We start from the raw sequence: 13,979 nt of genomic DNA, 5'->3' as shown, positions 1-13,979 counted from the left end.
ATTATTTTTATTAATTAATTAATTAAAAGTAAATAAATAAACAAACAAACAAAATAAACACTCACACTTCACTCACTCACTCACACTCACTCACTCACTCACTCACTCACTCACTCACTCACTCACTCACTCACTCACTCACTCACTCACTCACTACTCACTCACTCACTCACTCACTCACACTCACTCACTCACTCACTCACTCACTCATCACTCACTCACTCACCACTAATTAATTAATTAATTAATTAATTAGTTGATTAATTAATTAATTAAAAGTAAATAAATAAACAAACAAACAAAATAAAACAACACTCACTCACTCACTCACTCACTCACTCACTCACTCACTCACTCACTCACTCACTAACAAAACAAACTAACAAACTAACTAACTAACTAACTAACTAACTAACTAACTAACTAACTAACTAAATTAATTAATTTATTAATTTACTTATTAATTAATAAAAAATAAATAAATAAACAAACATACATACAATAGTGACCCTCGGACATTTCCGTTTTTAATGACGTAACATAACGTAACCGACTTTATCATTACAGTGAAAGTGTCAAGTTGTTTAATAGTCCGTCGACAAAACAGGTTGTGTCCTTTCTTATCTAATAGGTCATACATACAATAAATTTGGTGTCAGTGTACTACGAGTTAAATTTATAGTCCAATTCTATACCATATAGTATACAACTAGAGGACAGCTTAAGAATAATAAATACCGTCGCGTCACATTTGTGTACATTTGGACTTATTTATACGATATAATACAAACCCGATTTTAACTGCATACTTACTTAATAAAGCAAGCATCAATGGATCAGCTATAGGTTTGCATTTCGAATTCTGTAGCTAAAAATTTATAGATAAAACTTCAGGAGAAATTAAAATAAATTGTCAATATTTTTTTATAACTTTTGCATTTTTAACTAGTGCGGAATTAGTGCCCGATAAGATTTAAGGTCAAACTTGAATATTGTTTTTTTTTCACAGTGAAGTCAATTTCAGATTAGTTAGAATAAATCATTAACTGGCCAACATGGAAGCGGAAAGTTTTGCTATATGCGGAAATTTCATCCATTCTACGGAACAAGCGGTCGTGGAAACCCTGGAGAACAAGTGTCTTGGGGTAAAGCAAGGAAAGGTGAGTTGATTTATCAAAATTCTGAAATTTCTGTTAGGGTGTTCAATCAACCAACAAATGCATCGTATTATTTCGACCAGTTTCGTCACTTTCCATGTGTTATAGTTCATGTAAATGTATAAAGAGCAGGTTGTGTAAACCTGATTTATTTTTTCTCCTGGTCACGCCAACGCTTATTTGACTTTATCAGAAACGGACAATTACGAAAAATGTCGAATTTTCACGAACTCGAGATAAATATTATTCTCATTTAATATAGTATTACATTTTACTTGGTACTCACAATATATGCCATACTCAAAATTCAAAGTATTTTAGATTTTGCAAATTTGATCTTTTACATGAAACTCGATATTGTTTTTGTAGTTTAGTATGTTTAGCACAACATGATTTAATTTCAGATGAACAGAACCTTAGATTTCTTGTTCTAAAACCACTGTTAAATTTCTCATTGTTAAATTAAATTATAGCCAAGTGAAATTCGGTTAGAATATCTGATGTCACATACTTATTTAGGAAGGCATAAATCTGCTATAAATTACATTAGCAAGTTGTGTGTATGCTACAAGGGGATGTTTATTTACAGAACCATTATAATTATCAGAATATTTCAACATGTAATTATTTGTTAACCTTCCCAGCTGTTTTGTACATTTATGCTATATATTGTCGTGTCATATATAATTTCAATTATTTATTCAAATCAGATCATGCAAACATGACAACATGAGGTTATAATAAAATTACATAATACACGAGGCTTCAGTATCAAACTTTATCAAAATAACATGATTTATAATTTTTTAACTAAAATACTGCTGGAGAACTAATAAAATAATTTAAAATGAAGTTATATAAAAGATTTATCTATGATAGTCCTCTCTAGCAAGAATTGTATTTTCATATATTTTCCCACTCTGATTGAAGTCATACCCTAACTGACACTCTACTACTTTCTGACATAATTAAGAATATATATTCCAAGCCATTTGAAAGCTTTAAGTAAAACTTAAAATTGTGTGTTTTGTGTGCGCGCGCGTGTGTGTGTGTGCGCGCGCGCGCGTGTGTGTATAACGCTATTTCGCTTACATAGTAAGATATATTTTTGGCTCGACTTTTCGAAGAATAGGGAGAGCTATATAGTACTAACCAGATGTTGGCGTCGGTGCCACACTTTGGTGCAGCATAGTATCTCCAAAACTTCTACTGAACGGAACTGGTTGAAACTTCATACACTTATTTGAGTCATTCTTAAAGGCCTGTAACTTTAAAATGGATTTTGATAGAATTATGGTCCTTTTTGAAAATTCTACATTATTCAGGCTATTGTTTTACTATCAATCAGCGACATGAAAAAGGCGATTTATAACCTCACAAAAAACAAAAATAATAAATAAATAAACGTTGCAATGGATAGCTCTAGTTCTACTGTACGTGTAATTATTAGGTGCTTCAGCGCAAATATGGGTAAAACTGCAAGAGTTGCTGAAAATTTTATCAATTGTCTTTAAAATCGAACTTTTTAATTTACTTTATTAATGGTTTTAAAAAGTGTAACATGTATATGGAAGACTAGGAAGTCAAAATACAACATTGTATACATTTTGCTACTTTTACGACAAATAATTTCATTCGTTAGGTAACAAGCATTTAACATTCTCTTAAACCATTATTTAAACATCATAAAAATACATTTTTGCCCTTTCTAGAGAAGTAATTTTTTTTTGTTTCTGAGGCATGCTGTGCCTTTAATGGCTCACATATTTTTTAGCATACGTCATATCTTTCTGTCTAAAATTTGTACGAATAGTAAAATGTTTAACCCTTAACAGATTGTTTTCCTCGACGATGTTGAACGTCTTCAAGAGAGATTGTCAGAATTTGGAATAAAAGAAAACAATGTTATTAAACTGGAACACAAGTAAGTATTTTACAAAATGTTTCACGCTCCCTCGTGGCTTCCGTAACCTCGGCAGAATTTGTAACTTTCCGAAGTTGTTTCAAAAGGTGGTCGTTACAGCTTCGTAGGTTCATCATTGTCGTATCGGTGCATGGTTGATTTTACTCGGAAAGTGGCGAAATATGCCGAAGTTTCACGGATTTGTAATAGGTGTGATAAACACCATTTCACATCGTGTTCATGAAAAAAGAATGCTTTTAACCCTTAATTAATCTCTGTAGTTTGAATTTGAAATAGTTTAATAAAATTAAAGAAATTTTAATATCAAATTTGAAAATTGAGCAACATCATGAACACACAGTGTAGTGCCTGGTCAGACTACACGGAAATGCAGAACAAACTAGATTTATTATTGGCGGGAAAATGCTTATTACTTCCTATTTCAGAAGATAATGTGTTAAATAATTGAAACAGTTACTTGTCTTGTTATGTAAAATAACTACACAATTATCTGGTTTGGTCATTGAAATCCAGTAAAAATCATTTCAGTGTACTTTTCTATTAACTGGCTTATTGGTCAACAAGTTGAACATAATTCAAACTAGTTTCTGTGACGTTACAGTTAACAGTAAATCAGGAAGTTATATGTTTATCATAGTTAAAGCCTTTTCAAGCATTTATGGTAGATGAAATACGTAAAAATGATTGCCAAAGATATTATGACAAATGAAAACTGTCAATTAATCATTGTATTTCACTTATAAATTTACAAAATCATCGTAAAGTACCTCGGCATTCTCATATGCAAATTTGCGGTTGGGATAATCAATATGACATCCCGTGTAAAATAAAAAAAATACATGCTAACCTTACTTTCAAATTGGAGAAAAACAATATGGTTTATCTATTTTATCTAAGAAAGAAATTTGAACGATGAAATTTCAAGATATATGTAACGACACTTCATTTGCAACAGATAGTCCAGTTATTTTAGCCTTAAAACGGCCAAAGGTAGAAAAAAATGCAAAAGAATTTCTTAGTATGTTTTAGGTATATAAATTGTGTAGAATAATACATTTTTTCCTTTGGCGGGAAATGCTATAATATTTGAAAGAAACATGCCTTAAACTTCTGCTAGAATCAGTGTGAATTTACAGAAATTGTTCATTTGTTCTATGTTTTGTCAATGAAATTGATATCCTAATTTTTTGAAGCATCCAAGACGTAAACATATTGGTAGAAACTTGCGGTTGTATAAACTATTTTGTCATATTTGGGGGGGGGGGGGGCATTTGCCCCACCTACATTCTCAAGTTTGTACTTCTAGAAAGAGCATTGAAATATACCATACAGTTGATATAGTTAAGAAGATATACACATGTAAAGAAACTTGTCTGGAAAATAAAAAAAAAAGCTTTTTACAATTGTTTTGTTACAGAGAGTTCGTGATGCCGGGCTTTATAGACACCCATATCCATGCCCCTCAATATCCGAATGCCGGCAAGGGTCTAGATATGGGACTTTTGGAGTGGCTTACAACTTACACCTTTCCGACGGAAGTGAAATTCAAAGATCTTGATTTTGCTGCGCACGCATATAAGAGAGTCGTGGTAAGTGAAATAAAAAATATCATTGAATCAGCGCGTAAATCAGTAACTTAGTTAAATACGGTTCGAATGGCCCTTACCGGCCTCCGTTTGCTTTGAGATTTTATTAGTCGGGTTGAACACTATCTAAGTTGAATATTCAATTGCTTATTATTTCAAATGACCGGTAAAAGTAAAAAATGGAAATAATATTGTCTTTCTAGAATACCTTTTCTCATTTTTTATTTGTTACAAGGAAGAAATCGCAGGCGGCGGGGGATGTTATAGATTGCTTTCGGAATGACACAATTCTGATCAAAGAGAAAATGTAATTAAGCGTCACGAATGTTCACGTTTCAAGCGTGTAATAATATGAGTCATTTATAAACAAGGTTTTAAGAATGAAACACAAGGATCAAAATAGACACATAAATCTCATTCTTATTTTAGAGTCGCGTGCTACGGAATGGGACAACAACCGCTTGTTACTACGCAACGATTGACACCGACGCTACTGTGTTGCTATGTGATATAATAAGTAAGTCTACATATTACTTAAAACTTTGAAACTATTGGATTTTTGTCCTTATCATAATTGTACACTTACAATCATTCTCACTAGGTGAGTAGACGGACAAATAAATAATCGACAGACAAATGAATAATCGATCTGTGGCGTCTAAAGTAACGTTGGCGTTTCATCGATCTTTCATTAGGTCAGGAAAGTCTGTAAATCATGTATTGCACGCCTCTAAAGATATAATGTTCTTAGTATGTTATTGCTATCTAGACGTGGTAAGATTAACTTGTATTAAAGGTGCCTATGAAAATATTCATAATTATAATCATTTAATATTCTTAAATTCATAAGAAAAGTGTGCTATTTATAGATGAACTTGGACAGAGGGCGCTGGTAGGAAAAGTAAATATGAATCAAAATTCACCAGATTATTATGTCGAAGGGTCGGTAGATGAGTCTGTATCAGAGACGAGAAGGTAACCTGTCTTAAATATCGGTCTATCTACTATTGATATATGCATGTTCAGAATTAATTATGCACAGACATGGCATAAAATGTGCGTGCACTAAATATGATGATATATGATCTGCCTACTTTTGACTATGTGCATACAATGTCTTGTTTATTAGAAATAATAGGGTGATGTTTTTGTCTAGCGTAGTAGATTATGCAAAGGAAACAACAGATATATTGACGCCTTTTTCAACATTCTTTCTTGAATTAAGATGTCAGTAATATCGGATTTACATATTTAACCCAATTAAATCGGTACTTACTGTTTACCTGAAATTTTGTTTCATTCTTTTTCATTTAACCATCTGCAGGCCAGTGTCTTTAATTTAGATCTATAAATTTTGTATTTAAATAATGGTTGCTTTAGGATACAAAATTTCCATAAGGTATTCTATATTAAGGCATACATTCCACTCTTTCAAAACATTATACACTATATAATATATGTTATTTAAAATGAGTTGGATGGCAATTGACAGTAATCATTGAAAAATATTTTGTTCACCATAATTATGATAGTTTTCCTAATCTATTATCAACATTACTTTCCCCTTGCAGGTATATCGAAACAATACAAAAGAAAGCGGTAAGTGTTACCCTTAATCTTACAGTTATGTGTTATGGAGACGCAAAGGACCATCACTAGATTTTCTAAAGGAGACAAATAACGTCCACAACTTCAGACAGCAGCAAGAAGTTTACCACAACTTTTCCGTTCAGAAGTATGATATTTTACGTTGCGTGGAAAAGTTGTGGTAAACGCCCTATCACCATCAAGTACTTGAGTAAAAACTTTAAATTTCTGGAAACTACGGTAGTTAGATAGTTACCTTACAGGAAAGAAATCCTGTTGGATTTGAACCCCTTGAGACGAGCGGAAATTAGTACACCTCTGTAAACCGTAACCACGTGATCACAAAAACCCCACTGAATATCGAAATTTTGAAGTAACTTTTTTAAAGAATGAACATAAATCTTCACCAACTTGCCACTTTTTTTATTTGAAAGACCCTGATAATACTAACAAAATAATACATGTATTTAAATCAAGCAATAATTTCACGATTTTCCATAAATGTTTAATCTAAATAATACTAAGGACTACATAAAAGCTAAATAAGGACACATTCATAATCTAACTATAATGACTATCAGTGAATAAAATGCTTTATTTTCAGTATGACAATATAACTCCGGTGATAACTCCGCGGTTCGCAGTATCATGTTGTGAGAGCTTAATGAAAAAACTCGGTGACCTTGCTGCGGAGTACAACATTCCTGTTCAGGTAACTGTTTAAAACTTGACATCATAATAAAAATGTTTGAAATTTAATTCTTACATTGCGTATGTATGATAATTTTTTGACATAGCCATTAAATTGCCGCTAACTATCGACGATAACACGAGTTGCCTTAACTGGGATTTGAGCCCCAGACCTCTCGCTTCCTAAACGAGCATGTATATAATATAAGTTATAATAATACACCCTGAAGCAAACAACATTATTCCTAAATAAGGTATGTAATTGAGATATTTTGTTCACGGTAAACCTGTTGTTTAACACTGATGTAAATAATCATGGAGCTTAATACATGTAATATAAGAAAAGTCTTCTCACATGTATATAATATTTCACTACTCTTTGTGTAATCAGAGTCTTTCAAAAAGAAAATGCTTTTCTATTTGAAAGACCCTGAAAGACGCGCAAAAGTATGGCTAAATATAGCGCTTTGTTTGTTTGCTTAAACATATAAGACCCTTACTTATAGTAGCAATTGATTATCTTTCGTCGACTGCCTAAGCTCGTCCCTGTCCTAGTGTCAACATCCTTACTTTATTTTTACCAAATGTTCATTTAGGCGATTACAATAATCCGAAGCTTTACGGAAATAGCCGAGCAATTTTCATTGATTATGATGATATTCATCCGCGTAACAAATTTGTTTGAAAATATTACCAGTAATTTTCGGAAATGTTAAAAAAATTTCACAATATTAGAAATCTTCGACCAATCAGGAACTATTCGGCGTTCTATCTCTTAAGAAATATTTAACGGCACTTGAATGCGCAATCTCCACGCTACGGCAAGTAACCTCTGCCTTCACACAAATCACGTGGTGATCGTCTTTAGAACATTGTGTAAAGATGGCGGATAAGATAATCGTTAAACAATTGTTTTATCAGTAATTAACAACGATATTATATATAGGTTGATCTCTGGTGTCAAATCTGTCGATATGATGTAAAAAAAAAGTGTAAAATCGAAATTAATTTTTAGTTGAATGATTTCTCTTTCGGTGCGATATTAAATTTTTTTTTAATTATTTTCATTATATTTATGTTTCTAAATTTTTTTTTATTATTTTAGTTCACATCAAAACCGTGTTTACATTTTACAATTAATATCCAAATTGAAAACATTAATATCGTTGGCAGAGATCTAATCCTATAAGGGGAGATCACTGCGTGGGAGATTGTTAAATGCGTTCTATAGCTTTGCTCAACTTTCCACATAACATGTATCAGCTTTTATCGCTATGAAAATGCAGGGCAGATATCGGCTTCCTTCCGCTACAAAATTGCAAACGCACATATTTCGACGTTCTACCACTTTCAAATTGCAGAACGATTATATTTCTGCGAAAATTCCAAAGGACAGATATTGCACGACGTTCTATCGTGCATTATTGCCATTAAATTGATCAACATTTGTTACCATATCACATGCCATTCCATTAACATATACTTATCAAACTTTTGCATTACAATGAAATTTTATGTTTTATATCAACATTTTCAGACACATATTTGCGAAACAAAACCGGAAGTTGAATATGTGGCACAGCTGTACCCCGACTCCAAAAATTATGCGACTGTTTACGACAAGGCTGGTCTGTTAACTGATAAGGTAAACAAAAATATATGTCGTGGGATTAGAGCTGTCATTAATAGAGACGATATCGATGTATCGTTGATATTTTTCTGCAGATCAATAACCGACACAACATATTTGTATGAACAGAACATGTATTTTCTTAAATCATTTAAACAGGTATGAAAGTGAATATCATACAAAAAATCAGGAGTAATTATCGCCTATATTTGTCATCCGATATTGATGTTTCTCCTCAATAAGTTTTGCACTGACTGAATGATAGCTTTATGTAGTATAAATATAACATATTAATTAAAACGAATTATTTCTTTCGGCGCTATGGACTGAGTTTAAAGCTTTAATGAGATTTGTTTATTTAAGGCTATCATGTTTAATATTTTAAGTGATTTAAACTTGAGAGTTTTAAAATAAAGAAAATTAAAAAATTTTTTTTACAGCAGTTAAAAAAATAACCTAAAAATCAAATTTATTTTTTAACAGTCAATCTCTGCAGTGCAACCCTTTTGTTCCTTAAGAGGCGTACCCTTAAATGTTAACTTTTTTGTGAAGTCACACTCAGAAAAAGAAATTGTTTAGTTTGAAAAATATTTTTTTAACCCGATGCGAACCCCGTTCTTGCAAACTTAAATTGACCAATATTTTAATCACGTTCGAGTCCGTTCCTGGAACTAACCATTCTGGTTTTAAAAAAAAAATATTTCCCTGACCCGATAGGGCTGAACCTTTTTTCCTGGGTTCCCGAGGCAATAGCTTTTAACCACTTAAACCGGCGCGGGCCCGGGATATTTTTCGTTATAGAGGAATGCTTTACAGAGGGCTAGTATAGGGAAAGGGTTAAAAATTTAAAAATGTAATGACCTAAATTAAAAACCCCTTTTTTGTCTTACCGTACAATTTTCAATCCCCCCTTTTCATATTCTTTCTATGCTTTTTTAAAGGTAAAAAAAATAATAAAGGGGGTTTTTAGGGCATGAAAAATCTTTGTAACCTAAAAAAATTAGGGGATAAAAAATTAAAAAAATTTTGGGTCATAAACGTGCAAAATGTAAAAAGTGGTTATATTGATTTCCATGTTTAATAAAAAAAATCACGGGGTTATTTTTTTGGCAAAAAACCCAAAAAAATTTTAAAAAGATTTGTTCAAGATTTTTTGGGGCCCTATGATTTAAACTTTTTTTAAGAAACTTTTTAAAAAAGTACAAAAAAAAAAAAGTTTTTGGGGAAAATTAAGGGAATTTTAGAAGCATTTTTGAGGCATAACGGATTTTTTAAAAAATCTCTTTTTATTTTTACACCCATTTACACAAAAAACTCACTCCCCAATATAACTTTTTTAAATTTTTTACAGACAATTTTTGGGCCCCAATTGTTTTCCTCCCCTTAAAAAGGAAGAAAAAAGGATCTCTTTCCCCGGAAAGAGGAAGTTCTGTTCCCCCACTGCCCCAAAACCTCTAATCTCTGGGAAAATTTTAAATTTTTACGGGTTTTTGTAGATTTCTGACTTTTTACTTTTGGTTTTAATTATAAAAGGTTGTGTCTTTAAATTTATAAAGTTTGACTCTTGTGTTGTTATTTTTTTTTGGGTTCCTTTCCGGGGATTTTTTGGGTTTTCCATTTTTTTTTTAAAATTTGGGAAAAAAAATAAAGTACCGCTCAACCCGGGTGCTGGGGGGGGGGGCCCCTGAGAGATGTTGCACTTTTTCATTATCCCTTATATACAGATTCAATCAACTCGAGTCTGCAATTTTAATATACATGTAGTTCTGTTGTTACTAATGCTTCCGAGACATCACTTTTTTCCAGATTTTTAATCTGTATACATTTGAAATTTCCTGCTGGGGTGGGGTGGATAATTTAATACATTAACTTACATAATCTTAACCCTTAACTTGCTGGAACCGAAAGTAACAAAAACAGAGCTAGATTAGCTTATTATCGTAACAGACTCTGTTCTGGTGGTAGCTCAGTTTTGATAATGAACTTTTCTTTATTCAAAGCAAAGCAAATCAAAGGATACTGACTGGAAGATTTGATTCAAACTACTATCGTCTTGTGATTCAAAGCGGCGTTCAGATATTACATTGTAAGAATATATGATTTATCTTTTTATGTCTACAGTTTAAGAAGTGGTCTTTTGGATGTACAGAATCTACTCAAGCACGGCATACAAGTAGGACTTGGAACCGGTAAGAAAATTGTTGCTTCAAAATCAAAAGACTTTTCCACTTCCTGTTAGTGAAAAATTTAGCCCTGCCTTTTCTGTCCATTGTTAGGCCAACTGCTCACAAACAGAATCACGATCAAAAACCACATTTTTTGTGTCAACCAGTACTCTATTATGCTTCGCAATGAACCTGGACATACTTAGTAATCCTGGAACTACTTTGAGTCACATGGTAAAATGGCGGTCTCAGCCAGTGGTAAACGATTCCGCCATTTTATTTGATAATTATGTGATGTCACTTTTAAGTTTTCAAAATTTAATCATTATTTATTGTTTTCAATGTGATTCGTGTTAATTGAAATGGTATCACTAAGGGAAATATTGTAAATACTAAATATGTCATTTATTACTTTTAACGAACGAACACTGGCCTTATAACCTGAGCCAATAGCGTTGGTGTATTTAAGTTCTATGTACGAGGCCTCTTATCCAAACTATAGCCGATGTTTTACGATTGTGTGAACCAGGTCATCCAGCGACTATGCCTTATCCAAGTGTAACAATTGGATAGTCCGTCAGCCAGTTTGCACAATATTGTAAACACTGGACGGGGGGTTCAATCACAAAAGCCAAGCAATGAATCTTAGTTGAAGTTTTAAAGAATAACGAATAAGACAACAATATCGTTTTATTCGTATTTTTCAATACCTTCTCTTTCTTTTTTCCCTCAAAACTTTGGGTAACGGGGTTTTAAGCTATTTGGTAATTTTGGCAAGGCGCTCCGAGTCATAACTTTTGCGCATTTCAAAAGTTTACCCATACAGACTCTAAAAATTTTCTGTGGTTTGAGTGATATATGCAAGGTACATAACGTTGATTCCAAACAAACTGTGGTAATTATTAAGCATTAAATATACAGGAAAAGCACGGGTAATGGATTCCGTTATCATTCGAATGTAACCTATCCTATTAAAGTAAAATAATGTGGTCAATGATTTGTAGTACATAATTTTTTACCAACATAATAAAAATGTCATTTATTCATTTGAAGATTTAAGTTTTATAGCAACATGAGTTGAATATTAATAACAATAATAATATTATTACAGATGTATCCGGAGGTTATCATCCATCCATTATTGACGCCATTCGGGTAGCGGTGCATGTGTCAAATGCACACGCTATAACAAGTACAAATGGCTATACGCCACTATCTATGAGAGACGCATTTAAGTTAGCGACATTGGGCGGTGCTCAAGGTATGATCTACATTTTATTACCCGGTGAACGTACGATTAATAAAAAGTTTATTTCACTCAAATAGATGAGCAACTGTGTGACCTTGTTAGAAATTATCGTTATAATCATATAGTGTCGATATTAAAGCAGCATGTAACTTTAATGTTAAATTGTCGTTGTCATCGTCATGTAATGCGATCTTTGCTGTAACTTGATATTTGAAACAAAAATAAGTGGGGCAGTGAATTGATTGAACAATTTCACTATCTAGTTAAAACATATATTTGATATTAACGGACACTTTGATACAACCTCAGGCCTGTCATGAACATTTTCAAAATGTAGCTTGATAGCTTTGTTACACGTGGGGTCTTGCTTTTCCTTAAATCAAGATATTCTAATTGTTTTTTATTATTAAAACAATTATTATAACCGTCGTCGCCGCCGCCGTCATCATCATCATCATCATCATATTAACATCATTATTTAAAATGATATTGAACCAACAGCGTTGAGTAGCAGATGATGTTACTTTTTTTAATTAAAGGTCACCAAATTGGAAGCTTTAAATCTCCGTCAGATGTACCTGCCGTAATGAATAAATGCATAGATCTATTGAAACAGTTACTTCTTCATTTTTTTTTCAGCTCTATCGATTGACAATAAAGTCGGAAATTTTGAAGTAGGAAAGGAGTTTGATGCATTGATCATAAATTTAGACATAGAGAACACACATGTTGATGTTTTTGAAGAAGACACCCTTGATGATTGTCTGGACAAATTTTTATATACAGGTACTAAATGGTTACACTTTCCCTCTGTTTTTAAATAAGGTCAAAAATCGTCGCAGATAAAACTGGTAGATACTAATCATATTCTGCAATTTCCATCTCATCTATAGCAGGACATGGTGAGGCCCTGACATTGATTGAAAAACTTTTTATTTACTGAGATAAGTGTCACACTGTTCGGTGGATACATTTAACTTTGAAATTGAATTTGATGCTATGCTAACATTTTCGTTACAATATAGTCAAATTTACACTGTAATCTATAAATACGTTCGTAAAAAAATACGGCGTGGTTTTCATTTAATTCTTTTGGGTTTTAAAAATTGGGACTTATCGTCGGGGAAAATGGGGCGGGGTTGTGATGACCTTTTTTCCAACACTTTTAATCATCAATTAAAAGGGAAAGTGAGGGGGAAAAGGGTAATGTAAATTACGTATAATTTATATACATGTTTTTTCACATTATTTTTAAGGGGACAAAACCGGTAATATTGAACAATATATGTTGCCGGGGAAAAATACCAAATTTTGGGGTTTTAAAAAGAAAACCCATCTACTTTAGCAAAGGGCATTTTTCAAAAGGCAAATTTGCAAAACATGTTTTTAAAAAAGCCCTACATTGTCTGTTAAACGTGGGGGAAAAAAATTATGCACAAGAAGGGTGTTTTTTTTTTTCGTGCAATTAATTTTATCAAAGGTATAGTTTATTCGGATCTGTTTTAAAAAATGAAAATCAAAATTTTTTTTTTAAAAGGGCCAAATTTGGCCCCATTTTCTTTTCAAAAATTTCCCCTCAAAGTTTTTTATGTTTGGGGATCGTTTAAGTGTTCCAAAAAATTTATTTGAGGCCAATTACTTAACCCAACCCCTTTTGCTTCTTTTTGCATTTTTGGAAATAAGTGAAGTTATAGTTTCTTTTAAATTTTTTTGTACCCGAAAAACAAAATATTTAACATTTATTTATTACATTTTCTCCCTTTAGGGACAACAATTTCACATTCAATTTTCTATTTTTGGTGATAAGCATCAAAAAATGCTCTAAACCCCAACTTTACATTTTTACAAAATAGAAACGTGGAAATTCCCGGGGGGTGGACAATCCCCCGGGAAACCAGTTTTGAAATTTAATACAAAAAAAACGGTTAGGGCCCGTTTTTCCACACGATTAAAATTAAATGATAGTGTTTTAAAAACCAAGGGTATTTTTT

At 32.3% G+C, this 13,979-nt stretch overlaps 1 protein-coding gene across 1 annotated transcript; it reads left to right on the top strand.

Annotated features, from left to right (window-relative positions):
• The first annotated feature begins 607 nt into the window (after positions 1-607).
• LOC132726860 (guanine deaminase-like) lies at positions 608-12,812 on the top strand. The gene is made up of 11 exons (XM_060712253.1): positions 608-1,160; positions 2,993-3,081; positions 4,499-4,670; positions 5,097-5,184; positions 5,537-5,642; positions 6,239-6,266; positions 6,859-6,966; positions 8,482-8,693; positions 10,696-10,763; positions 11,851-12,000; positions 12,628-12,812. Exons 1-11 carry the CDS (start codon positions 1,056-1,058, stop codon positions 12,810-12,812), a joined length of 1,311 nt encoding a protein of 436 aa, XP_060568236.1. The 5' UTR covers positions 608-1,055.
• Positions 12,813-13,979: the final 1,167 nt, after the last annotated feature.

The sequence above is a fragment of the Ruditapes philippinarum genome, unplaced genomic scaffold (assembly GCF_026571515.1).
Source record: "Ruditapes philippinarum isolate M1 unplaced genomic scaffold, ASM2657151v2 ctg893_1_1_1_1, whole genome shotgun sequence".
NCBI classification, from domain to species: domain Eukaryota; kingdom Metazoa; phylum Mollusca; class Bivalvia; order Venerida; family Veneridae; genus Ruditapes; species Ruditapes philippinarum.
The sequence above is the reverse complement of the archived record's forward strand: the minus strand, read 5'-3'. Positions and strand labels throughout refer to the sequence as shown.